Source organism: Anomalospiza imberbis, chromosome 22 (assembly GCF_031753505.1).
Source record: "Anomalospiza imberbis isolate Cuckoo-Finch-1a 21T00152 chromosome 22, ASM3175350v1, whole genome shotgun sequence".
NCBI lineage: Eukaryota > Metazoa > Chordata > Aves > Passeriformes > Viduidae > Anomalospiza > Anomalospiza imberbis.
Window position 1 is genome coordinate 2,676,804 of NC_089702.1, and position 26,393 is coordinate 2,703,196.

The 26,393-nt window shown below is 41.3% G+C and overlaps 1 protein-coding gene, 1 long non-coding RNA gene and 1 pseudogene across 3 annotated transcripts; 2 read left to right on the forward strand and 1 right to left on the reverse strand.

Moving 5' to 3' along the window:
* The first annotated feature begins 4,515 nt into the window (after positions 1 to 4,515).
* SOST (sclerostin) lies at positions 4,516 to 10,699 on the forward strand. The gene is made up of 2 exons (XM_068212060.1): positions 4,516 to 5,212; positions 10,278 to 10,699. Exons 1-2 carry the CDS (start codon positions 4,993 to 4,995, stop codon positions 10,697 to 10,699), a joined length of 642 nt encoding a protein of 213 aa, XP_068068161.1. The 5' UTR covers positions 4,516 to 4,992.
* LOC137487046 (trichohyalin-like) lies at positions 8,451 to 10,259 on the forward strand (annotated as a pseudogene).
* Positions 10,700 to 14,381: 3,682 nt separating the features above from the next.
* LOC137486636 (uncharacterized) lies at positions 14,382 to 25,964 on the reverse strand. 2 transcript variants are annotated; one of them, XR_011005767.1, is made up of 3 exons: positions 25,839 to 25,964; positions 18,522 to 18,593; positions 14,382 to 15,110 (listed from the first exon to the last, which is right to left on the reverse strand). It is a non-coding gene; the product is annotated as an uncharacterized lncRNA (long non-coding RNA). The 2 variants fall into 2 exon arrangements; XR_011005768.1 differs by lacking the exon at positions 25,839 to 25,964 and adding an exon at positions 24,123 to 24,180.
* Between the last annotated feature and the right edge of the window lie 429 nt (positions 25,965 to 26,393).

The window sequence follows — 26,393 nt, forward strand, 5'->3', positions numbered from 1 at the left end:
TAATAAGAATCCATTCATTTTGGCTTCTTGCAGGAGATCACACCACAGCGTTCAGACTCTTGTATTCACTCTGTAGTCTGTGGCATTGCAGAATTCTTCTGAGGCAGCTGAAACTTGCTTGGGAAAGGCTGCATCATGGGGAAAAAAAAAACCAAACAAACAACTGTTTGAGAAGCAAAGTTCTTGATCGTGTCAAAACCAGAATTCCTGGGCAGTGTGTGAAGTTTGAACCGTTGTCCACAGAGAGGCTGGAGCTGCACCTGTACAGCTTTGGGCTGGGATGCTGAGCAGAACCTCTCTGGGCAGGCGTGGGCAGGGTGAGCACCTGAGGCTGGAAGTGACTGAACCAATTTCTGGAACTGGTTTAGCTGGGTCTGCCTGCATTGCAGTGCTGCAGTGCCAGTGCTTCAGGATGGGTGCTTGAGTTCAGAAAGGAGCAGCAGTGGATTCAGATTGCCAGTTAACTCCTGGTACCTGCTCCTGATGCCTCTGACTCCTCCTTGGAACAGAGCACTGCTTTGGGCTGAGGTGGGGCTCCCCTTATTCCCAGTGTCTGCCAGGGGACTGTGTTTTGGGTTTGTGCTGAGCACAGTGACGATCTTACAGAGATGTTTTTGTTGCTGATGAGCAGGGCTGACACAGAGCCGAGGCCTTTTCTGCTGGGAAGGGGCTGGGGGTTGAGAAAATGGGGGGAGACAGCTGAGCCCAAGGGGCCAAATGGGTAGCCCAGGCCATTTGGCACCATGCTCAGCATGTACAGCCTGGAGTGCTGCTGTTGGTCCTCCCCAGTAACAGCTGGGTCCTGCTCTGCCAGAGCTGGCTGCACACACCCACTGCCCACAAGAGGAGTTCATGCCTCTCTTTGCTTTGGCTTCTGCTTTTCCTCTTTGAATGTCTTCGCCTCATGCCATAACCCTTGGGATTCTGTCCCCAGTCCTGCTTGGTGGGCAGTGAGCAAGTGTTGGACAAAGCTTTTTTTTGCCTTAGAGATGGGGCAACTGAGAGGTGTTTTAAAAACTTTTCTTTTATATTTAGTTTCATGAGAAGGGTGAGACAATACAGATGTTATAATTCATGACATCACAATCAGAAGTTAACTCTTAATTACAGTACACTATAAGCATTACTTGGCTGATCAGCTTTAGCTACACTATGCTGCAAATGCTTTAATCATCTAAAATTACTTTTTGTGGGTCTTACTACAATGTATTTTTATAGTTCTATTCTTTTAAGCATTTAGTCTTTTTTGTAAGGCTATCTTTTGAAACTTCTTTCTAGTTCAATTTCTCCCTCAGCAGTATCTGCCTTATTCTGTGGTATTTCTAAGTTAGTATTTCTTATTTTAAAGTTTGCATACAGATGTGTACTGTGTGAGCTTTTTTTAGCTTTTGAGAGTTTTCTACAACTCCATTTCCCTGGGTTTGGCTCTGGCTGTGGGGAAACCACAGCACGTGGCTGAGGATGGAACTGTTCAGCTCAGAGACAGCAGCTCAGCTCTGAATCCAACAGGTCCAGTATCAGTCCCACCCTGGCAGTGAGGGCTCATTCTGAGAACACTCTATCCTCAATAACTCCTTTTGTTTTTTCCTGTGCTTCATTAACAGTACAAAAATCAAATTTTTGGGAGTGGACTTTTTTCAGTAGCTCTGACAAGCTCACTGTGGTATCTTAACCTTCCTAAAGGCTGAGATGCTTTCAGATTAATGTATTTAGCCTAACATCATTTGCAAATCACTTGAAAGTGTATGTGGTCTTGAGACACTGAAATGATGATATTTTCATCACTATCATCTTGTTTTTACAAGGAATACCATATTTGAGATTCTGAAACATGATACATGAATACATCTTCGGCATAAATGCCCTAGAGCTAAAGTCATGATTTTTCTCTTTTTGTTGGTTGGTTTTGTTGTTGTTCCATGGCTGGAAATCAGTCTGGCCAAGGTCTTCTGTTTAACACAAGAACATGTCCTCTATTCAACACTTCACACAAGTAGTAGTATGCAATGGATTTAAAGGACTGTGAGCAGGCAAGCAGCTACAGGGTGTGGAAGAATGTTTTTGTAGCTAAGGAATCTGAATGTCTGAGATTTGGGTTTGTTCCTGGCATCTCTTAGGCTGCCCTCTTAGCTTATGGACAAGAAGTTTGAAGCCACAAGCTAAATACAGCTTCTGGTTTTTCATTCAGAAATAGTTTTGGTATTATTTCTCCTTGTGGGTTATACAGATAAATATAATAGTTAATAACAGTTAATATATAACAGTTAATACAGGGGTTGGTTGTTTAAGTACTTGGGAGAAGCTACATCAGGAAGAATTTTATGTTTCATGTGACAGTTGATTACTCTAAATCAGATTCTCTCCAGTAGCCCTGCACTGACAACGACAGCTTTTGGAAATATTCCACGAAAAGAAATTAACAGAAACTGAGCTTTGGTGGATGCATACAACTCTGAAGGCATTTAAACAAGGGAGTAAAGAGGTAGCAAGGACTCGGTGACTACCAGCACTCAGCTTTGTTCTGCTCTCCTGTTCTGCTTGTCAGCTGTACTCCCTGCTGCCACCAGCTGTGCTGCCACTGTGGACAAGGCTCTCTTGGAGAGTACCCACACATGGTGGTATTCCTGTCTGACAAAAATAATACCAAAATCGTTGTTTAGTTCCTGGTCCTTCAGGACTTCGAGTCCCTCACGGCTTGGTCGGTTTAGCTCTAAGCCAAAAATAGATTTACTACAGGTAAGTAAGCAAAATTATGCTTAGAATAATTGCAATAGTTGGGAGTTTGGTTTCCTGTATTTGTGAGACCATCATTAACTGCTTTGACAAAAGGAGGAAGTTAATTAAAGATAATCAGTGCCACTGATGATGATGATGATGATGATGATTATAGAGAAAAAATAATGAGCATATTGGAGGCAAATTATTTGACAACAGTCTGTATTAAAGAATGTGCTAAGAATATTTCCTGACTGTTTGAGGAGAAAAAATATTGTAGAAAGAAAATAGTGTTTTGTTTTCCTCCATAAAAACAGAGTCATTTCTGAGATGGGGTGCGGGTTTTGTATTGGATGGTTGGATGCCTGAGGTGTGGGCTGGAGGAAGGGAGGAAGGGGAACTGACAGTAAGGGCACACTGTAGTGTGAAACACAATGCATGATTTCTTTTAGACATTCCTTGGAGTATTTGGAAAGGAGAGCACTTCTGAGAATGCTGATTTCTAATATTTGGAGTATTTGGAAAGGAGAGCACTTCTGAGAATGCTGATTTCTAATATTTGGAGTATTTGGAAAGGAGAGCACTTCTGAGAATGCTGATTTCTAATATTTGGAGTATTTGGAAAGGAGAGCACTTCTGAGAATGCTGATTTCTAATATTTGGAGTATTTGGAAAGGAGAGCACTTCTGAAAATGCTGATTTCTCATTTTTGGCTGAGCAAAAAACAAGGAAGGAAAGCACCTTCCAATGTGTTTCAGATGGCAGTGCTTCAGGACAGGCCTGTGGCAGAGAGCAGCCGTGCTGAAGCTCAGCCTCAGTGCCATGGTGCAGCTGCTGGGGGTGTTTGTGTGTGCATGAAGGGGTGAAATGTCCCCAGTCACTGCTGCTGCTCATCATCCAGGGCACACCAAAGGATGGAAAGGGACAGCACACCACGTCACATTTGGTGGCACCTCTTTTCTGTACCCCACCAGGGGAATTGCCAGAATGGAATGCAAACCATTCTGAGTCCTGCAGTCACAGGGGAAAGTCAGACTGAATGGGTTTGGAATCTCTTCTACAGGAAATATTTTCCTGAGGAAGTCTGTGACAAGCATGGCAGGAACACACACGTGTCCCTGGACTGCTTCAAGCAAACATTTTGTTTTCAGTAGCTCTGACAAGCTCACTGTGGTATCTTAACCTTCCTAAAGGCTGAGATGCTTTCAGATTAATGTATTTAGCCTAACATCATTTGCAAATCACTTGAAAGTGTATGTGGTCTTGAGACACTGAAATGATGATATTTTCATCACTATCATCTTGTTTTTGCAAGGAAGAATACCATATTTGAGATTCTCAAACATGATACATGAATACATCTTCGGCATAAATGCCCTAGAGCTAAAGTCATGATTTTTCTCTTTTTGTTGGTTGGTTTTGTTGTTGTTCCATGGCTGGAAATCAGTCTGGCCAAGGTCTTGTGTTTAACACAAGAACATGTCCTCTATTCAACACTTCACACAAGTAGTAGTATGCAGTGAATTTAAAGCAAATGCAAACATGTGTTAGGTGTTTTTTCCCAAGAGTTAAAAATGTGAGAGGGAGCACATCAAAAATTATGATGTACAACATTCTGGCTGTTTAATTTAAAAACACACTCCAAGCAAACTATTTTTAAGGAAAAGTAAACACATTAACTTCTCATATTGAAATGAAGCTCTTCCCTGTTTCTTCCAGTGTATTTGTGAAACAAAATGTAGAGCTCCTTGTTTTGGAGAGAAAAAAAGCTACCCTAACCCTAATCATTTCCCTGCAGAATACCTGAGCTACAGTTTCTAGATTTACTCACTTTATACAGCGAGCAAATGGAAGAGGAATAACAACAGCAAAATGTAAAAAGTCTGAAAAACCTTTGGAAAAGACAATAAACAAAGTTTCAAATATGGGTGCAGGCAGAAGCGGGTTTTAATTACACCATTGTTAGTAAAACTGCAGGAAGGCTCGTCAGGTTGCAATTCATTGTAGTCTTGTCTATCACCTTTTGTTGCCAGGCTCAAAATTGAGGTAGATAAGAGAGGTTTTTGCATAACAGTTGTAAAATATTGTCACTAACCCACCCCCACACACCCATTTTATTTCACACTGACAAAAGCTGAGATGAATGAGTTGTCTGGCCCTTCCCACTTTGTATAGCCATTGGCTGGCTTGGTTCTAAAAGGGATTTAAAAAAGGGGAATAATGTGCCTTTGCCCAGGATCTGAGGCTGTCAGGGTGCTGAAAAGCTGATCTGTGACCATGCAGATCCCTTGGGCTGTGTGTGCTGTCTGTGTCCTGACACAAATCACATCTCACTCTGTGCAAGGGTGGCAGATGTTTAAAAATGATGCTACAGAAATCATTCCTGAGATCACTGAAAATACAGAAACGCCAATGGAGCCGACTTTCAGCAACAACAACACCATGAATCAGGCAAAACATGGAGGAAGACACATACAACAAGCTCCAGACCTGAATGGTAAGAAAAATATCATTTTTACTGTTTTGGGTCCTAGCAGACAAGTTGTAAAAGAATATTTGTTGCCATCTATGTTTGTTTATTAGCACTTTAGGTGTGGCCCAGCTGCTTTAAGTGATAGAGATTTACATCTACTGTTGAAGAAGTATGAATATAAACATTAGAAACAATATATTGGAGTTTACTGATGAAAACATCAAAGTGATGAACATTGCTACTCTGCCCAGCTGCTCTCTGCAGACAACTCCAATACATAAAACCTGTAGTAGATGTTACTTAACACTTCTCTGAGTTTTGTGAAGAAATATCACAAGTTATCTTTCTCTCTTTAATATGAGGATGGGGGAATGGGTTGACAGTGGAGACAATAATACAAATTTCTAGTATTTAGGAACATCCACACCAATTATGACCAGAATCACACACCAAAAGTGGCACATCGAGGTTGTGTTCAGCTAAATGAGAGAAGTGTGCTGCTCACTGTCCTTTGCTAACAGACAGATCTTCAGCCAGGTTCCAGCAGCCAAAAATGATTCAAGATACACTGTCACTTGACCAAGTGTCTAACTTTAGCAGTGAGGCAAGACACCAGCCTTTTGAGGAGAGACAGAAGATGGAAAGCTAACACCAAACAGAGAAAGGTAGCTTTAAAAAAGTTTTCCACTGGAAAATAGGGCAAGCTTGGTCCTCCAGACACACAGCATAAAGCACAGAGCAACACAGGCACAGATCAAACTGAGAATTTCCACTGTTGTGCATGGCAGATCTTAGCCAGCCTCCTTTTTCTGGGGACAGCTGGAAGGCAATTGTGAATTTCTGCTGCAGCTGACATTAAGGCATTTAAAACCACAGGGTTATCAACATTTTAAAAGAAAGGGGAAAAAAGTAATGCTTTTGAGAGTGTGACCTTAAAAGTTTCTCATATTTCTAAGGGGGGGAGCACTCTGTTCCTCCCAGGCAGCCCCACCAACCACCAGGTCAGAGCAGGTTGGTTTTCTTCTCACATCTCAAGACCTTCATTTTTTAGCCTCCTGCTACTCTGACATCAGCTGAGAACCTGCCCCACTGACAGGTGCTTATTTTTCAAAGTGGAAAGCACAATAACTTAAGAAATCCAAGACTGAGGGAGACTGGGCAGTTGTTTAAGATACACAATGGTTTTGTAGACTTCTTTTGGCATCTTTAACATAAGGAATCAAAATTATGATCCAAAGTGGCCAGACCTTTCTGGAGCATATGCACCAGACCACGAGTGACTTTGCACCTGCACACTCACAGGACAGGACATAAATGCAGATAAAATCACCTACAGAGCTGAGGCAAGTGCCTGGATATTTAACTGCCTGTGCCTTATGGAAGTACAATGCACCTTATTCAACACATTTTTTTATTGACAGACAGACAGAATTTTCTTAGATTCTTAGAGAACTTGGCAGTGTTAGACTGAAGTGCACGTGGAGTTCAGTTGCCAGTATTTTTGTCACAGCTGGCAAGGATTGCTTAATTTCATTAATGCAATCCTTCAAAATTAAAAAAAATGAAATCTTGCTATACTTTGACAAATATAAATATACTTTGACAAATATAAATCTGAGCACTGAAAGTCCTGTTTCTGTACTTCACAGGAAAACCAAAAATTAAAATGTCTCTACAAATACTGTTCTGCCACTAATGATTCAGGGTCAGAATCCCTTTTTGCTGAACTAAACCTTGTGCACAGTGAGGAGAATGGGCTTAACAGACACAGCCTCCTCTGTGAGCTGACCTTTGAAGGCTTCCACCACAAACAGTGCTCCTGAGTTAAATCTGTCCTTTTGACTAAGAGAAGAACATTCATGTAGATGAATAACTAATGTAGATTCATAACTTCTAGATGAAGTTATTTGATAAGCCCTTAAAAATCAAATTTTGTGTCTTCCCAACAAGGATGTCATTTGGGAAAAGCCACTTTTGGGAAAAGTTATGGTCCTACAACTGGAAAGTTTCTAAATACTTAATGCTAAGAAATCTTGTCTTTTCTAATGCTTCATTTGCCTAGAGTTATCCATTGAGAAAAAGGAGAGGAAAAAAATCTTTAAGGTTCCTAATAGCCAGGAGATGCCTCTAGCTCTCTCAGGGGAACTATGTGGGACATGTGGAATTACCACAGAGAACAGGAAACTTGGAAAAGCTGCTGCCTGAATAGTGGGAATTCCTTAGTGCTGTTGCTACCTGTGATTTCTCTAACCTGGAGCACACCATGCAAGCTAAAAACCACTTAAGGAGCACTTTTTTTTTTCTTCTTCCAAAAGAATTTAAATCTGGAGTCAACATCTGAAGTCAACAGAGTTAAACTAGAGCACTGGGGGAAGGTGTTGCCCACAGGTAAATGGAGCCAGGAGAATATTGCCAAAAATTCCCAGCTGCTCTATTTCCCCCCTGCAGAGCACTGACATGAAATGCACCTGGTGGATTTTATTCACCAATTTGCACATTGCTGTTCAAAGATCTTACAGCTGGAGTAGCTGAATAGTCAGGAGCTGCATGCATGAGCCTTTTGAGATATTTCTTCTGAAAATCTGCTGTCCAAGCCATTCAGCTTGTGTCTAGCTCAGAGAATCTGCTACAGGAACCGCTGTGGTTTGACACTGGCCCAGCACCAGGCACCCACAAAAGCCACTCACTCACCCTCCCCTGCACAGCTGGGCAGAGGAGAGAAAATATTTTTTTTAATCTGTCAGATTATAGCACTTGTGGTCTGATAAGAGAGTGAGATAAACTGAGCTGGAGGTAGCTGGAGGTTTGGAGGTTTGAGATAAGGACCAGGAGAAAAAACACTCCAAGAGCAAAACAGGCTTGGCTTAGAGGTACAAAATGACTTTATTACTACCAGGATCAGAGGAGGACAATGAGAAGTAAAATTATCTTAATTACTAAGGTAATAAAACACCTTTATTACCCCAAACTGTTCCTCCTTCCCACCCACAGCGCAGGCAGACAGGGCATGGGGGCTTTGGTGGGTGCAAAACAGGCTTGGCTTAGAGGTACAGAGTGACTTTATTACTCCCAAAATCAGAGGAAGGTAATGAGAAGTAAAATAAGCCATTAAAAACACCTTTATTCCCTCAAAGTGCTCCTTCCCACCCACAGTGCAGTGTACAGGGGGTTGGTGGGTGCTTTCTCAGAGCTGGCAGGGAAAGAGCCTGGAAAGAAAGAAAAAGCAGGAATGAAGGGAAGAACAGGAATGAGGGTTACAGGAATGAAAGAACAGGATTTAAGGCAAGAGCAGGAAAGAAAGCAGGAGCAGGAAAAAAGGAAAGAGCAGGATTTAAGGAAAGAGCAGGATTTAAGGAAAGAACAGGAATTAAGGAAAGAACAGGAATTAAGGAAAGAAAAGGATTTAAGGAAAGAAGAGGAATTAAGGAAAGAAAAGGATTGAAGGAAAGAACAGGAATGAAGGAAAGAACAGTATTTACGGAAAGAACAGGAATGAAGGAAAGCAGGATTTAAGGAAAGAACAGGAATCAAGGAAAGAGCAGGAATCAAGGAAAGAACAGTATTTAAGGAAAGAGCAGGAATTAAGGAAAGAGCAGGAGCAAAGGAAGGGATTTAAGGAAATATTGGGAATTGAGGAAAGAGCAGGAAAGAAGGCAGGAGCAGGAAAAAGGAAAGAACTGGAATTAAGGCAAGAGCAGGAATTAAGGCAAGAGCAGGGAAAAAGGAAAGAGCAGGATTTAAGGCAAGAATAGGAAAGAAGGCAAGAAGAGGATTTAAGAAAGAGTGGGAGAGGAGGCAGGAGCAGGAAAAAAGGAAAGAGCAGGATTAAGGTAAGAACAGGAAAGAAGGCAAGAAGAGGATTTAAGAAAGAGCAGGAAAGAAGGCAGGAGCAGGAAAAAAGGGAAGAACTGGAATTAAGGAAAGAGCAGGAATTAAGGCAAGAACAGGAAAGAAGGCACGAAGAGGGTTTAAGGAAGAGCAGGAAAGAAGGCAGGAGCAGGAAAAAAGGAAAGAGCAGGAATTAAGGCAAGAACAGGAAAGAAGGCAAGAAGAGGATTTAAGGAAGAGCAGGAAAGAAGGCAGGAGCAGGAAAAAGGAAAGAACAGGAATTAAGGAAAGAGCAGGAATTAAGGCAAGAACAGGAAAGAAGGCAAGAAGAGGGTTTAAGGAAGAGCAGGAAAGAAGGCAGGAGCAGGAAAAAGGAAAGAACTGGAATTAAGGCAGGAGCAGGAAAGAAGGCAGGAGCAGGAAAGAAGGCACGAAGAGGGTTTAAGGGTGAGCAGGAAAGAAGGCAGGAGCAGGAAAAAAGGAAAGAACTGGAATTAAGGCAAGAGCAGGAATTAAGGCAAGAGCAGGAAAGAAGGCACGAAGAGGGTTTAAGGAGGAGCGGGAGAGGAGGCAGGAGCAGGAAAAAAGGAAAGAGCAGGAATTAAGGCAAGAACGGGAAAGAAGGCAAGAAGAGGATTTAAGGAAGAGCAGGAAAGAAGGCAGGAGCGGGAAAGAAGGCAAGAAGAGGGTTTAAGGAAGAGCAGGAAAGAAGGCAGGAGCAGGAAAGAAGGCACGCAGAGGGTTTAAGGAGGAGCGGGAGAGGAGGCAGGAGCAGGAAAGAAGGCAAGAAGAGGGTTTAAGAAAGAGCAGGAAAGAAGGCAGGAGCAGGAAAAAGGAAACAACTGGAATTAAGGCAAGAGCAGGAAAGAAGGCAGGAGCAGGAAAAAGGAAAGAACTGGAATTAAGGCAAGAGCAGGAATTAAGGCAAGAGCAGGAAAGAAGGCAGGAGCAGGAAAAAGGAAAGAACTGGAATTAAGGCAAGAGCAGGAATTAAGGCAAGAGCAGGAAAGAAGGCAAGAGCAGGAAAGAAAGCACGAAGAGGGTTTAAGGAGGAGCAGGAAAGAAGGCAGAAGCAGGAAAGAAGGCAGGAGCAGGAAAGAAGGCACGAAGAGGGTTTAAGGAAGAGCAGGAAAGAAGGCAGGAGCAGGAAAGAAGGCAGGAGCAGGAAAGAAGGCACGAAGAGGGTCTAAGGAGGAGCAGGAAAGAAGGCAGGAGCAGGAGAGGAGGCAGGAGCAGGAATTAACGCGTTCCCTGTTCGCAGATGCCGCGGCGTTCAGCTGCCGGGAGGTGCGCACCACGCGGTTCCTGACGGACGGGCCGTGCCGCAGCCTGAAGCCGGTGAAGGAGCTGCTGTGCTCGGGCCAGTGCGAGCCCTCGCACCTCCTGCCCAACTCCATCGGCCGCGGCAAGTGGTGGCGGCAGAACGCGCTGGATTTCCGCTGCATCCCCGCGCACAGCCGCACCCAGCGCGTCCCCATGGCCTGTCCCCAGCAGGAGACTCGGACTTACAAATTCCGAGCGGCCACGTCCTGCAAGTGCAAGCGCTACACCCGCTACCACAACCAGTCCGAGCTCAAGGACTTCGGCAAGGAAAGCGCCCGGCCCCAGAAGAACAAGAAGCCCCATCTCTCCAGAGCCAGGAGCGGCAAATCCAACCAGCACGAGCTGGAAAATGCCTATTAGCGGGTGGCTCTGGGTGACACAGACTAGCAGCTCCGGATGGTTTCTAAACCATCCAAAGGCACTCAGAGGCCGCAGCACGATGTTCTGACTGCAGTAGGTTCCAATTCCTTCTGCTAAGCTGGGTCAAAGGCTCACATAGGCAAAAATCGATCAGATTATAGCACTTATGGTCTGATAAGAGAATGAGATAAAGCCAGCTGGAGGCACCCCTTGGAGGTCCATGGCAGCTTGTGTGTCCTGCACGAGTAGGAAGGAGAGGAGAGTGAAGCTGTTGTGGGGACAGTCACGCTTTGCTAGGCATCATTCCACTCACTTGGTGTGAAAAGAATACCGAGATCCCTTTCCCGGACAAGGATGCAGGACAAGGTTGCAATTAGGGACGCACCAGGAGAGTCCGCACTCTCTGAAGGAGCCCTAGAAAGTTTGGGGTGGCAGGGATTTCAAGTGATGGTGAATGAAGTCAAACTGTTGGGAAATTAACACACTATCAGATGTCCTCATGCACCAGTTGTTTCCTCTCAAACACAGAAATCAAAATATGGCACTGGTGTTCTCAAAACAGAAGTGTGACAAATCTATTTCATACTTTTAATTAAAAGATTAGGGGGTCGACAAATTCAAAACTGAGATTTGGCTACTAAAACCATATTGATTTAAGAACAATGATTTGTTTTAGGGACAATTCAACAAATCCTCCTAAGCGGAGCAGATTTATGAAAAAGATGCTCCTCTCAAACCAGATAACCTCACTGATGTTTGTCCTGTAAACAGCTAACATTATACATCATTTAACATAGAATATACTGATTATTCCTTATTTCCTAGAACGTGTTTGACTTTAATATCAGCTTAGATACATCCATTTACATTTTCTCTTCTGTAGAGTTTGGAGTATCTGGCCACACACTCTGTAGCACTAAAACTGTGCAAACCAAGCTCTGTCAGTGTGGTGGTGGTTCTGCATTAAAAGTGAGCCTCTGCTAAGTCATGAATTCCTCTAGAAAAATCTTTAGGATATGCAGCTTTGGTAAGTCTTTAGTTTGGCAGCAACTTTCCTTTACTTAGCTTCTCAACACTCAGACTAATGTTTGTGTTTTTACATTAAAGGATATTGTTAGAAAGTGAATTGTCACATACTGTATACGTCCTGTAGAATTTCTGCTGAAATAATATAAACTGTGGAAATTTGAAATGTTGATAGATTTTTCAGTTATTATATGTGGGACCAGAACCTAGAGAGAAAAGGTGTCATTTCAGAGAGTGAATTACGTATTTATTTTTTTCCAGAAAATTATTTATGCAATGTTTTAACTTGTAGAGAACAAGAAGTAATACTGCTTTAAAAATATTCATCTGTTATTTTTAATTTTAAATACATTGTTAATAAAGTAGAAACAATAATTAATTATAGAAAGACTCATTGATTTTCAGTTACAGTCTAAAGCTGATTTCCTGCAAAGCCAGGGATTTACAGAACAGTCAGGGTGTCAAGTCCAGTTTCTATGATCAAAAGTGTTGAGATCCTTAATTCTACCAACCTACACATCCCTAAAGAACCTCCATCCTGGAACCCCTTGCTCTGGTACAGGAAGTTTCTCATGGAAAAGTTCTTCCTGGGCAGATGAGTAGCTCAGAATTATTTCCATATTCTCATTTCTGCTTCCCCCAGACATTTCCTGATTGGTGTGTTCACAACTGGAAAAAGCCACCAAAGAAAACAATAAATCTGTGAACTGTCAGTCAAGAATTCATGGTTGAAATCTGATTGCTTCAGATTTCTTTCACTGAAAAAAAAAAGAAAAAAGAAAAAAAAAGAAAAACAGTGTGGAATCCCCTTTCAAGGGCTGCCAAGCAACAGTTAAAATTTTTTACAGTTTGGTATTGTAGACCTATGCTCATTTTCATTTAATCTTTAAGAAACATTTTCCAATAAAGTCAGAGAAAACTGAGCTTGGGCTGCACATGCAGGTCTTTCAATGCAGATGCAAAGATGAGCAGCTTTTTCAAGACAACCAGTACATAAATTGTCCTTTCCTTACTATGACTTGATACATCACATAAAAACCCAAAAACCATTGTCACAACTGCATCAACATTTCCCAAACTTATCATTGCCTTCATGAATTTGACACTTGAGGCTTAATTTTCAGAATTCAGTATGAGCACTGCAAGCAGTGCTGAAGTGAGAAAAGCAGCTCAGTTCTCTGGAAAGCTGCTCCACAGTCTCCCAAGCATCTAAAGGCAATGAAATATTGGTTTTTAAATATTGATTCTGATTAGCCAGTGAAAGAGACTTGCTCCACTTCATCTCAGACTCCAGCCTGGGTTTCAGGCAATTCAGAAGCATCAGGCCTGCTTCAGGTGAGCCAGGAATGTCTTTCTCCCAAATATTTCACCTAGAAGAGGTCCTCTTACCCAAAAACCATGTCCCATACAGTTCTTGTCTACCAGAAGTGTCAGTGTTTCCTGCTGTTAAACTGCCACTCCGAATCTTGCATTTTTCTAACTCACAATGTAAGGATCTATTCTTTGCAAGTCATAAAAGCTTTTACCAGAATCCCAGCGGGTGAAGAGTCCTTTTGTGCTGTATTTCCTCTCAACACCCATCCTGACTGCATGATTCTCACTGCTTTTAGCACAGGTTAGAGGTGGATGAGATGAGCAGTCTGCAGACATGACTGGCCTTCTGTAATCTTTCCCCTGAAACAGTCACCTCCAACCACCACTTTTGCAATTTATGTTATCAGGAGAGGAATAGGAAATAGTGTTTTGCTAACAGCTGGAAAAATCAAAATATAGGATGTTTCAGAGATAGCCTGCCACATTCTCCTCCACCACCACATCCAAGTGGGTTCTTTCAGACAGAGAATTTAAGATTGTCCATTTATTTATTTATGTTTGCAATCACCCTCTATTTTTAACCTCTAATATAAGTGTGCATAACCTGAGAGGAGAAAGCATCCCTAACTGTGGGTTTGAGAAAGTGTCCGTAGGAAATCTGAGTTTCTCTTTTACACAAAATTATATACTTCCAGTTCTTTTCAAAGAATGGACAGTGATCTGCTGGGTGCTCCTTCTACAAAAGCAGATTAGATTAGATAGTTTGTCTTTGGAATTGTAAATTCTTCAAAAGAGAGCGAACGTCTTCATTGTCATTTTTGCAGTAGAACAGCACAATTTTGCATTGTTTAGGTGCTGCTGAGGTTTCAGTAGTAACAGGTCACTGCTTTTACCCTCCCTTGGCTGGAGGCAGCTGCCTGTCAGAACTGGGCAATGCCACGATGGGAAGTTCTCAGAAAAGAAATCAGGTCACTTTTTTTCAGACAGAATCCATGATTTCTCCAAATCTGCTTTTCCACCCCACTTTTATTTCCATCACTTTGTGTAGACCGTGGCACATTCTCTACAATACACTCACTGGCTTAAAATAGTCACTGTGCTCACTTCATTGCTTTTTCTGGCAAAAATAGAATTCTGCTGTAATTCAGTGAAAAACAAATCTACCAGCAGAAGAAGAATCCTGCTGGTATCCACAAGGCCCCAAAGATTTTGCACAAGGTTCATCTTTTTAATTAGAAATTGCACAATAAAGAGCATAACTTTATCCAGTGAGCTCCTAGGCCCAGAAAACACATCACATGTGTGTTCTGCAAGTGTGGTTGAGAAAGTCAGCGCTGTGAAATAGAGAAGGCATAAACATGTATTTTTTTAGCCATATGACATCAACTTATAATTAGCTTGTTTCACTCAAATTAGTGCAGCATATGGGCACACAGAACAACTTTTCTATAACAAACAGCCTCAAAAGCCTTAAACTATCATATAGCATATTTGTTTGTAGCTGGAGTTTGGATTGAACATGCTGTGCAGCTGGAACCTGAAATTTGATCAGCTGGAACTCCCCTTGATGGGCCAGTAATGGAAATCTACTTCTAAAATAACTCAGCATTTAAAATAAAGCCAGCACAAATTGCAGAACTTGCAGCACATGCAGCCACTGTCATTTAAGCTCCACAAAAGTGCAGCTGCTCCCTACAGTCCTGGAGCCACCAAAGGAAAATTCAACTCCAAGTTTTTTCAAGGGATTGACATTTTCCTTCCCTGTGGAAACAGATTTTAACACTGCATGTTGGAGAGTCAAGCAGCAGAGTTCCATGGACAAGGCTCATGATGCCTTGTTGCCATTTCACTGCATTGGGAACATGGGGCTTTGCTGTATTTTTTATATTATTCACCAAAATGAATTTTACTCTGGGTAGAGTATAACAAACACAGTGTGTCCCAAGACCAAAGGGAGGAAGTAATGCTGATTTTTCTGTCTCTGTTAAGCATTTCTGATGCTGTACCCTGAACTGGTTATTTCTTTCAATCCTAAAAGCTTTCACTGCTCATCTATGAGAGCAAGTTCTTACTGTAAAAAAAGGATAATAAAACGAATCAGTAAAGCCTGAATAGAGGTTAAGCTCATCAGCACATGCCCTGCTAATTCTGAAATATGACAAACACAAAGAGACCCTTTAAAACACATCACCTTTACCACATTACAGTGTACAGATAAAATGAACACTTCAGGGATGGGGCAGCCACAGCTTCTCTGGGCATCCTGTCCCAGCGCCTCACCACCCTCAGAGTAAACAATTTCTTCCTAAAATCTGACCCTCTCCCAGTTTAAAACCATTGCCCCTGGCTCCCTGATGCAGAGACCTGTCCATGTTTCCTCTAGACCCTATTTAGGTGTTGGAAGTCTGCTAAAAGTTCTTCTGGAGCCATAAACATCCATTTTAGCCCCCCACCCAAGGTGAGTGTGTGATGTGAATCTTTATTTTTTTGCCCCATATTGGCCACTTAGATTACAGCTGATTCCAGCGGGCCTGTCATGACACTTGGGAACCCACACTTCAGATGGAAATGGTGAATTTTCTGATGAAGAAAGAACACATTGCTCTGTTCTTGGTGTCCAGAAGGGTAATACCATCATTTTCATCTCAAAGGGGAGCAGCCTCAAGTCCTTGACTGAGTCCTGAGTCCCAAATCCTTGAGTTACAAACCCAAAGCCATGCATCTCCCCACTGAAGACTTTCACCCCAGGATGTTTGGAGCATTAACCCTAAGGCTCAAGCTTTCTAGTTCATGGCTTTCCAGGCAAATTAAATATACTCTCAAACCAAGCAACAACAGGGTATTTATTTCATGGTTATCAAGCCCCTAAATTAAACAGACATCATTATCACTCCCCCAACAATTTAATGCTTGAAGCATGAGGTTATTTCAATTAAGAAAACAGCTTAGCTCTGGCTAAATAAATAAGTGATGTCATTCTTCATTCAGACCTCCAGATTCTTTGGTGTAAAACCTTCCCTTAGGAGAGGTTTTGGGACACGGTGGCTCCTCTGAGACTATTTACATCTCTCAATTTCTCTAATCTCTTCTTCCTCCCTTCCTCCTGTCTATTTCCTTCCCTTTCACTATAAACTGGCCAGTATTTAACTCTAATGCTTCCAGTCTGCCCAACATGCTTTTAGAATTGGGTGGTTGTTGGTTTGTTGTTTTGTTGGGGTTTTTTTTATATCCAGAAATAAGGCTTAATTTAAGGTAATTACTTCCCCCTTTGGAGAGTTCTGCTATTTGCAGGGCCTTATTTTTTTTTTTTTTCTGCCTAGTCAAATTAGCAGGAGAAGTTAGTTTTAAAAGTGATAGTTTTCTCCTAAAATTGTTCTTCAGATTAAGGGTAGAGCTCAAACCCAGAAACTTCTCACTCATGTTGAATTTCTGCATGTCTAGAAACAAAAGTGGTGCTATCAGGAAATTATTGAGGGGAGGAAGAGGACAAACAATGACACAGACTTCCAGTGAAAATAAGTATTTAAGCCTGATCACCAATTAGTATGGGCTTCCAAATAAATTAATGTTCAAATCAGAGGTGTCCAGAGTCCTCCTTGGAGTCAAAAATGGGCCCATTGGAAAAGACACTTTTCTTTAGGACTGGTTTTTTTTTTTTCAGCTGTAATCTCTAATATGGCATTGAGAACTCACAGTCAGTCATAAAGATTGAACTTGCACTTTGTGGAAACAGAAGTGTTAATAAATGCAAATATTCAGTGGAGCATTGTCCACTGGTAGGAGTAAGTGAATAGGACATCCTTAGCGGGAAAACTGGCATAATTTCAGAATCCAAGCACCACACCCTCAGGCAAATCTCTATCTTCTGTTTGGAGTGCTGTCTGAATAACCTGTAAGGATTTTAACTAGTTCCTCATTAGTTTGGGGGGTTGGAACCCCAAAGGGGCCACTGGATGTGTGCAACTGCTTTGGAGCACAGTCTGAGCTGGCAGTTTGCATGTGAGCAATAAACCCAGCCCACATCCAATTCACTTTTAAACTACAGAGCCCTCAAATCTGGAATTCTGGTTTGGTCAGCAGTGCCATCACCCTGTATTTACTGAAAAACACCACTATTATTTTGAAGTATGTGTTACACATATAGACATGGCAAAGGATCCTGAATTCACTTGTATTTCTCTGCAAACAGTGGAAATATAAATTCTAATATATATTTAGAGTGCAGATAGAATGACACAGGCCAAGGGGTATTCATGCAAATGTTTTTTATGGGTGGTCTTTGGGGAAATGACTGTTATGGTAAAACTTCTTTGGACCTGGCTCTACAGGGAGACCTCACACACAAGTCTGGTGAAAGGCTGGTTCAGAAATCTTGAAAAAAAAACTTTAAAAAAAAACCCTAAAACCCAAAAAACAGAAGTAAGAAGAAAGTAATGCCCAAGAGATAACTGCAACTGATATGGATTTCTGTGGAGCTGTACTGATTTTTGATATCTAGCTCCTAAGACAGCATTTAAAGGACAATCACCCAGATTGCATTTATAAGGATATCAGTTTTAAAAGTAGTTTAAAAGAAGATCTTCTGTGTATGAAAGGCCAAAAAAGCCATACTAATCAGCCAGAATAAACATATTTAGCAGTAATAAAAGAAGGATTCTTCACATCTGCAGCCAATGGCAATTTAAAATTAGTTAATATTCAAAAATTTCACTCTGAGTTACTGAGCAGTATATAGACATACTTAGCTCCAAGAAGCACATACATAAAGGATATAGATGTGAAAGAAATAAATGGAAGTAGAACAGGATAAATATATTGCAATTGTGTGGCAATGTATTTGTTGAGGAAGAAAAGCATTTTTATTGGCAAGGCAAATCAGAAAAGTTTAAATGGATCTGAGTTACTGAGTCCATTTTGCTTGAGTGACCAAAGCCTTGAGCCCCGTGCATGTTTGGTGTTTTGTGTCCTAAATTACAATATCTGGCAAGAAAAAAAATTGGGCTTGTCTTTGTTCCTCAGTTAAAGCAGACTGAGAAATTCCCTTCATAATTAGTTAATAATTCATGGGGCTAAAATTGTTGTTGTAGCACGATCTGTGGGAACAACAGAGGAGAAACATTTCCTGCAGAAAGAATGCTGAAGTTTAATTACTACACATCACACGAGGCAGAATTTCAATTTTTAGGGCCCTGTGTTCAGGCAGTTACTAGGTAGCCAGCTTGTAGTGGAATATTGATGCTTTATTCTAATCTCTGCTGTGCCAGAGAACAGCGGAGGGGCCTCATTCTCATGATGGGGTAGGAGGAATGCTGCACATTTCTTAGGTCTTATCATCATGTACATTGCTATGCCAGGCAGTTTAATTAATAACTGTCGACATCTTGTCATTTATCATCACCCAAATAGGAGGTAAGGACCCTTCCATGTACAAATAAATTAAAGTTGTCTCCCCCAGTCTCACGGCTTTGCTGCTGTCACTCACTCGTGTTGTCCTTCCTGCAGTTCAAAGACTTGCATCTTATCTTGCTCCAAGGTCTGGGCAGCTATTTCTGTCCTGTAAAACAAAAATACATGCAAGCCTCGTGGATAATCAACAGCAGTATTGCTGGGGAGAATTAAATTATTGAGTTCACCAGAAAACATTTAGCACTAGATTTTAAATATCAAACCGTTCGATGATTAGATTATTGAGTTCACCAGAAAACATTCATTTTAAATGTACTACACGGAAGTACATTTTAATGTCTTCTAGATTTTAAATGTACTACAAGGAAGAGTCTTTCATGAGCAAAGAAATCCAGAAACACCACAGTCAGATAATGGTGTCAAAATAAGCTTTTTCACTGACTTTAAATGTCATCAGGGCAATATCTTATTTTCATATCACAAAGCTAAATACTAACTAGTTCATGTAAGTAAATTGCTCATCTTTCTTTGGAATCACATACAGCACATAGGAACATTCTGGGTACTGTAGGAGATTTTGTTCCCAACACTCAGGCCTAAAAAACTTTCTCTCTGTGAATGCTTTGAATCTTAATTGTAATTTGCAGGAAAAACCAATTCCAGCTGAAATGAGAGGGGCACTGTGATAGACACACTCCCAAACACAATGCATTTTTGGTAAATAAAAATAAAAGTTTATTAGATGTCCTCTATCATCAGGGACACAGCATGCCAGGGACAGCACACAGGGAAACAGGAGCCCCACAGATATTGTTATTTAAGTTTTAAAAAACCCCAAACTGAACTCCATTTGCTCTGCGCAATACACTGAATTGTGAGAAATTTCCATGTTAATTTGTGATTGCAGACAGAGCTCTGTGTGTCTGTCCAAGACTGAATGTGAGAAATTTCCATGTTAATTTGTGATTGCAGACAGAGCTCTGTGTGTCTGTCCAAGACTGAATTGCGAGAAATTTCCATGTTAATTTGTGATTGCAGACAGAGCTCTGTGTGTCTGTCCAGGACAAATGACAGAGCATCTCTGTTTCACTCTGCAGCACCTCTGGCTGCCTGATGGAGCTGCCTCATCCGTGGCTCCTGAGAGCAGCAGGAGGTGCTGGACTCCTGCAGGGACCACCAGAACCTCCAGGCAGAAGAAGGGTGCTGGCTGCCTTTAAAGAATCATATTAATCCGCAACTCTCTAAGGTATTTGTTAAAGCCACCAGGATGATTCAGGCCACGTTTTCATCAGGAAAACAGCTGAGGAAATGGTGGCATATGGGAGTATTGGAACCCTGGATGCTGAGATTTCAGACTTTCTGTGCTGGCAGGCACTGACCCCCAGGAGAACACTGCATTGACCTGAGGCCGTGGAGAAAACTTCCAAAATGCAATGACAGAACTGGGATTGTGGGTGTGCAGTTTGGATAGAAGTGTGTGATATCACATGGTGGGAAACTCAGAGTTTAAGGGTTTAGAATGTAGTAATATATATATAAAGCAAGATGGAGGTTGGTCCTTCTTTTTCACCTTCTTCTTCACCTTCTTCTCCATGGGTTTGAGGGGTTTTGTGTAATTGGATAAAAAAGTCCACATTGCAGGCACAGGTGGTTGGTTATTGGGTTAAAAGTGAAAATAATTGAGGTGTCATTTCTTTATTAGACAGTTTATCCTTAAAAGGCCTTGTAGAGAGAGACAGGGCTCCATTTTTACCTTGTTAGAGTGAAGTGCTGCAGAAGTCACCATTTGTGAGACTGTAACAGAGATAAGAACTAACAAACAAACCTAAAAAGAAATACCATCTCACACATTTAATCTCGACCTTGGCAGAGAAAAGAAGCAAAAGAAGCAAAGAAAAGAAGCAAAAGAACCCAGGAGGCAGTGTGACCCTCTCAGGTGTCCCAGCTCTGTCCCTTAGGCTGACCCCACGTGCAGGAGAGCTTCTGCAGCACTGGGGAATATGTCTCTTTCAAACTCTACACCAAAATTTCATGAAGAGAAGACACAAACACCAGCCAGCACACAGATAAGTGCAAACAAGAAAATCCTGCACCAGAGCTTGTGAGATCCTCTTGTCTAAAATGTCACAGGGACAAAAAGGAGCAGGCAGGAGATGGAGCAAAGGACAGAGACCTTGCACATGCCAGCCTGAGCAGCAGCCCAGGGCAGACCTCAGGCCCAGGTGTCAAAGAGCTGAACTGTGAGTGCATTTTAATAATGAGATGTGGTAACTCTGGCCCCTTCTGGCTGCAGAAAATTGCCCTGTTTGGCTGGAGCCAAGCTGAAATAGCACGTTGGGCATGCATCAGGAAATTACCTCAGAATATACGAAGCCTCAGCCTCTAGGTGATAAGTAAGGGCCCAACAAATTAATCTCATCATCTGCATGCATCTTTGGATGCTGCTCTGTGCCAGGCCACAGTGTGTGGGCTGGAGCCTATTTTTTTTCATTTGTCTAAGTTAAATTGGTGGTTTGAGTTACTATGATACAAATGTTCTATTCTGTGCTGTCTGCATGGCAGATTGTTCTTACTGAAATAGGAAGAATTATCATGTTGTATTTTACAGACCTGTGGACAAATGATTATGAGCCTTCTTTTGGCAATATATCTTGAATTATATATTACACTTGCCTGGTGAAGGGAATTCATGGACATCCTATGTCTATTTTCCTTTAATGGCAAGTATTTTTATTAATAATTGCAACTTAATTATTTATTATGCTATTCAGAATCCACTCACTTCTACAGTCTAGCTCTGAATTGCATTCCTCACTGTATTATTAAGGCCTCTCAAGATCAAAAATGAAATGGAAAAAAAGAGTTGCCTTAGACTCATGTTTGGAACTTAGGTATGCTATTAAAAAAAAGAAAAAAAAAAAAAGCCCATTACTTCCCATTACTTTATAGTGAACAATCCAACCTCCATTCCAAAAAAATACATTTCTTTTTCCAAAATATGTCAGTAAATTTTGCTGTCCTCTGAATGTTTCAGCAGCAGAAAGAACAGAATCATTCCAACTCTCCCTTTTTTCCCTGACACACACAGTGACCCTATTGCAGACATAAGGAGGACAGGCAAACCTTTCTTTTGCCTGTATTTTATCTTTCTTGTGTTCATTTTAGAGATAGCAAATGGAGGATTTGGGTGTTTTCTCCAAACCTATTATTTATTCTGGAAACTAAATGCTTTAAGGCACAGGAAGACCAATTTGTGTGCAGAGTTTTTAGATTTTTCAATGCATTTATGAATATGGGCTCAATACACAAAGACCCCACAGATTACTGTGAGAAATAATCCTGTTACTGCAATATCAGTCCTTAATGATCAATTTCTAATCTTTGGCAAATCATGACAATAAGTAGAGGAGAATATATGTAATATAATTTATTTTCCAGCTCATTTTCTTTGTTCTGCAGACAGTAGCTAATGATATATTTAATAACTCATCCCTGAATGGTGGTTACACATGACAGGTGTACCAAAAGTTAATTTTCTGTTTGTCTTTACTTTCTAGAAAAGTGGAAATTATTCCTCTTGGATGAAATCTAAGGCATGCACAGATGGGAATACAAGTGGTTTTTACAGGTAAAAACACATTAATATTTCTATTGTAAGACTATATTAGTTTAGTTTCTTCTACCCTTTCTATTTGGTAATAGATTTTTACTCCACAAACCATTGAACCAAATGCCTCTCAAATAAGAACACCTTGCTGGTATAAGCCCATGGAAGGAGGCTTCCAGGCAAAAGTCTGTGGCAGACGACACAGAAGGAAAAAAAGGGGTTTTTTGTGCCAGTGGGTACTGCAGGAGAGGCAGCTTGTGAGAGGATTCCTTCTGAAACATTCCCCAATATCTTACTCCAGCAGTGAAAGCCAGAGTGTCTGTACAGCTCTGCTTTGGACAAATACAGAATTACCTTCCAAACTGAGCTGGACTCCTAAGGTGTGCCAAATGCCTAAGAAGAAAGAGTAGCAGAGAGCAAATTCCAAAAGAGAAAGACCCTGTGCAGTGTTAGCTCTGTTGGAAGCCTAGAAGATTGGAAAATATACATTTACCTATCATAATTCATGCAAAACCCCAAGCTCCCAGTTATCTGAAGGCCTAGGAGTAATTCTTACTCCTGCAAACACAGATCTAAAGTTGGTCAAGGTATGAGAACTTACAAATCAATTTTTTTTAAAATTTGCTTCCGTGGTTAAAAGAAGTTTAACACTTTAAACTAGGAAAATTCTTCATGTTCTAAAGGAAATTCAGTATGTTCATGCATATTTGGAAGGCTAAACAAATTGAAGCACAAAATGTTCACTATTTCTGCACAGTGGGTGAGGCAAGGGTACTAACTTAAAAGTTAACAAAAAAATTAAACTGGCCCTCAAAATCTATACGCACGAGGATTTAATCCATGATCCCCTACTGATGATACATAAACCCAACTGATTTATAGATGGCCTTCCAATGTTAATGTGGTAATGAAGGGGGGTAGTTATTCCATCTGTGAAAGTCCAAAGCTCTGTGGCACAGAATTCTCCACTTTGGCTACAAGGCCAGAGACAAATGCATTTTTACAAGGAAAGGGGAGAGAAAAGGAGTCAGAAGCTGATTTATTCATTAGCCTGTACAAGAGCATAACACTTTGAAATTGTCACTGAAGTAATGACTGCAGCTATAGGGACTAGAATTCAAATATTAGGAAAAGAAATTTGCTTTCTAATTCTCTGGGCAAGGGGAGAATTCAGGTTTAGCTTGTGCTTGCTATCCTTTGGTTGACACTTCTGTTTGCTGAAACACCCTGCACCAGCCTTGTATTGGTCTGGCTTGGTCACCTGCCAGGGTCACTGTGACATCTCAGAAAACACCAGGCTGGTGAATTCACAAAGTTGGCTCCTTGCTCCAGGACCATGTTGGTAGAACACTATTCTCTGCACTGTTCCTCCTGCTGGGTTTCTCCTGGGAGGGGATCAGGAGAGCCAGAGGCTGGGACACACCCTCAGGGCTGTTCTCTTGAATGACAACCCAGCCAGTTTGGCTTCGGCAAAAATTCCTGTCTTCAGACCCTAATTACTGTGCTGGCACAGCACTCTGAGTGGTTTTTCTAATTGTTTGTATTTATTTGCAAAGTATCTACTGCACAGGGTCCTGTGATAAATATAATTCCACTCATGGCTAATTCGATGCTTTTTTGGGGGTAGAAGGGAGAGTAATTTCATGGTAAACCATAATTACTAGTACAAGAAGTACCTTAATTGCCAATCCAAACTGAGGGAGTAGCTGAGGCTCAAATCAGCCTAATTAGAATTCTACTTGTTCATAATAAATAAGTGGTAATTACTAATTGCACCTAGCCTACAGTATTCTAAAAGTGTGGATTTAATGTCAGTTTGTGTTTAATTTTGGCTATTTCCTACTTGCAGTGGACTGACAGTCCAGCACAGAACTGAACAGAGCAGAGGCCTTTGAGTCTTCTCCTGCTGTTGGCTTCTAGTGGCAGAATACACAATTTAATAATGCAATTTATCACTGTTGAGTGCTGAGCTCCTGAATATCTAATTCCAGCTGTAGGTGTAACACATAGACACCTGTATGGTGGAAGGGGTGGAAAAAATCATTTAGCTTTCAGGTCCCTGTTCCTCACCTTTTGTGATTAAACCACACTCATTCAGAGGTTAAAAACATCTTATGTTAAGATTTGGCTAGAAAACCAGGGTTTCTGATTGCTGCCAAATAAAAAGAGAAATATTATTACAATATACTGATAGCTTGGCTGTTGGATTAAGCCCAATCTCTGACCCAGAGATGGGATAACTGAGAGGTGTTTTAAAAGCTTTTATTCCGTTTTCAGTCCCATGTGAAGGGTGAGACAATAGAGATGTTATAATTCACTCCATCACAATCAGAAGCCAACCATTTCCTAATTATAACACACTGTAAGTGTTCCTTGGCCTATCAGCTTTAGCCACCCCATGCTGTAAATGCCTTAAAGCCAATAATCTAAAATGACCCCTCGTGGGTCCTACTCCAATGCATCTTTCAGAGTTCTATTTCTCCTTGTATCAAACTTTTAAAATTCTCTACAAATTCATTTCCCACACTTGGCTCCAGCTGTTTATCAAATATCTATTTAATCCCCAGCATAAATCACATTCTGCCTGAAAGGAGAGAGCCAAGTAGGGGCAGCCTCTCCTCCCAGGCACCAGGGACAGGAGAACAGGACACAGCCTTGAGCTGCACCCAGGGAGGTGCAGGCTGGGCAGGAGGGAGAATTTCTTCCCAGAAAAGGTGATGAGACCTTGGCAGGCCCAGGGAGGTGCTGGAGTCACCATCCCTGGATGTTTAAGGAAAGCCTGGACGTGGCACTCAGTGCCATGCTGATGGTGGGTCACAGGCTGGACTCAGAGGTCTTCTCCAGCCTGATTGATTCCGTGATAGCAGAAGGAGATCTCCCACTCTTCTTCCCACATTCTACTGACCTCCATAACTGAGATACTCTTACAGGCCTGAAACAACACTAGCAAGCAGAAACAAAGCATCATAAAAGCATTTCTTCCAGATTTCCCTTTTTTTTCCCCTAAGAACTCACTGGTTGGAAATGGGAATATTACATTGGACCTACAAACACATTCTAACTTGGGGTTGATACATGTGTTCAGCAGACTTGACAATTAGAACATTACAGTAATAAAAATTCAGTCAAAAATTTTTCATTTCCAGTGAACCTTACCAATCTACTGATCTTTACCACTAATGGGGAGCTGAAGATCTGTTAATTACAGCAGCAGAGGTGCAGCAGCTCTGTATCTTAAAGATTCCCTAAAAAACATGGCTAAGAAGCAACTGTGGGAATCAGAAGAGAAATACTGTGGCACCAACCTGGTCTTGCAGGGCTCTGTCTGATGAGTCAGAGTCATGTTAAGCAGTCAGCCTGACTGGCCAAGAGACAAATATCCCACCCAAACCCCAAATGTCAGGCTGCTCCAATCTGTCAGTAGCCCCATATCCTCCTAGCCACAGCTGGTCAGAGTGGAACAGACTTTGGAATCAGAAGCTCCTCTTTACCCCTTTTATTTTTATTTACCCTTTTATCTTTAGCTTTTTTCCCTTTTTTTTTTTTTTCTTCCCAGTTTTGAGTCCTTCAGAAATAAATAGAATTCCTTGGGGGTTTTTTAGATCAGCTTCTGTTCTCATAGCTTCTGGGCAAATACTTCCTTATTTGCTAGAGGGCTTAAGGCCCTGGGAACCCAGCAAGGGGCAAGTGGAGGAGCTGCTCACACTCTTTCTTACCAAGCTAAAAATCACTTTTTCTATCAATCAAACCCTACATGAGGCCTCCTTCAACTTTCAGGCTCCTCACCTTTGTGTTATGATCCTGCCAGTCACTGTCATGGCAACCACAGAGACCCTTCCAGCTGAGGAAACTGCTACTTTTTGGGGTAGCCAGCTGCTTGACACTTTAAAAAATGAAGCATCCAATAGAAAAAAATATTTTTTTTAATCACGCATGGAACTAAAAAAGAATAAGACGTGAAAATGTGAAAATCACTTTTTTTTCTCTCCATAAACCATAACTGTTGCATCCTGAGTCAAGTTTGCCTCCCAGTCTTTGAGCAACGAAGAACAGGAGTGAGTGTCCCAGCCACCTTCGAGCAGAGAATTTTGTTCCTCACACACATTTCCCCCACAACAGCAACAGCCCAATGACCAGAGGAAAATTAATGTCACCCCTTACCCCCAGACAACAATCTGGAAAACACACAAATTACTGCAGGGACCTGCATATATAAGTTATATAGTTATATAGTGTGTGTATATATATGTATATAAAAATTATATATAAATGTAAAATTATATAAATATAAAAATATAAAAATAAATCTATAAAAATTAAATAAATAGAAATACTGTAAAT

Excerpts from the sequence above, each read along its gene's own strand:
- SOST (XM_068212060.1), top strand. The coding sequence starts at position 4,993 with ATGCAGATCCCTTGGGCTGTGTGTGCTGTCTGTGTCCTGACACAAATC. Across the intron at positions 5,213-10,277 it reads ACAAGCTCCAGACCTGAATG|ATGCCGCGGCGTTCAGCTGC; the intron begins GTAAGAAAAATA and ends CCCTGTTCGCAG.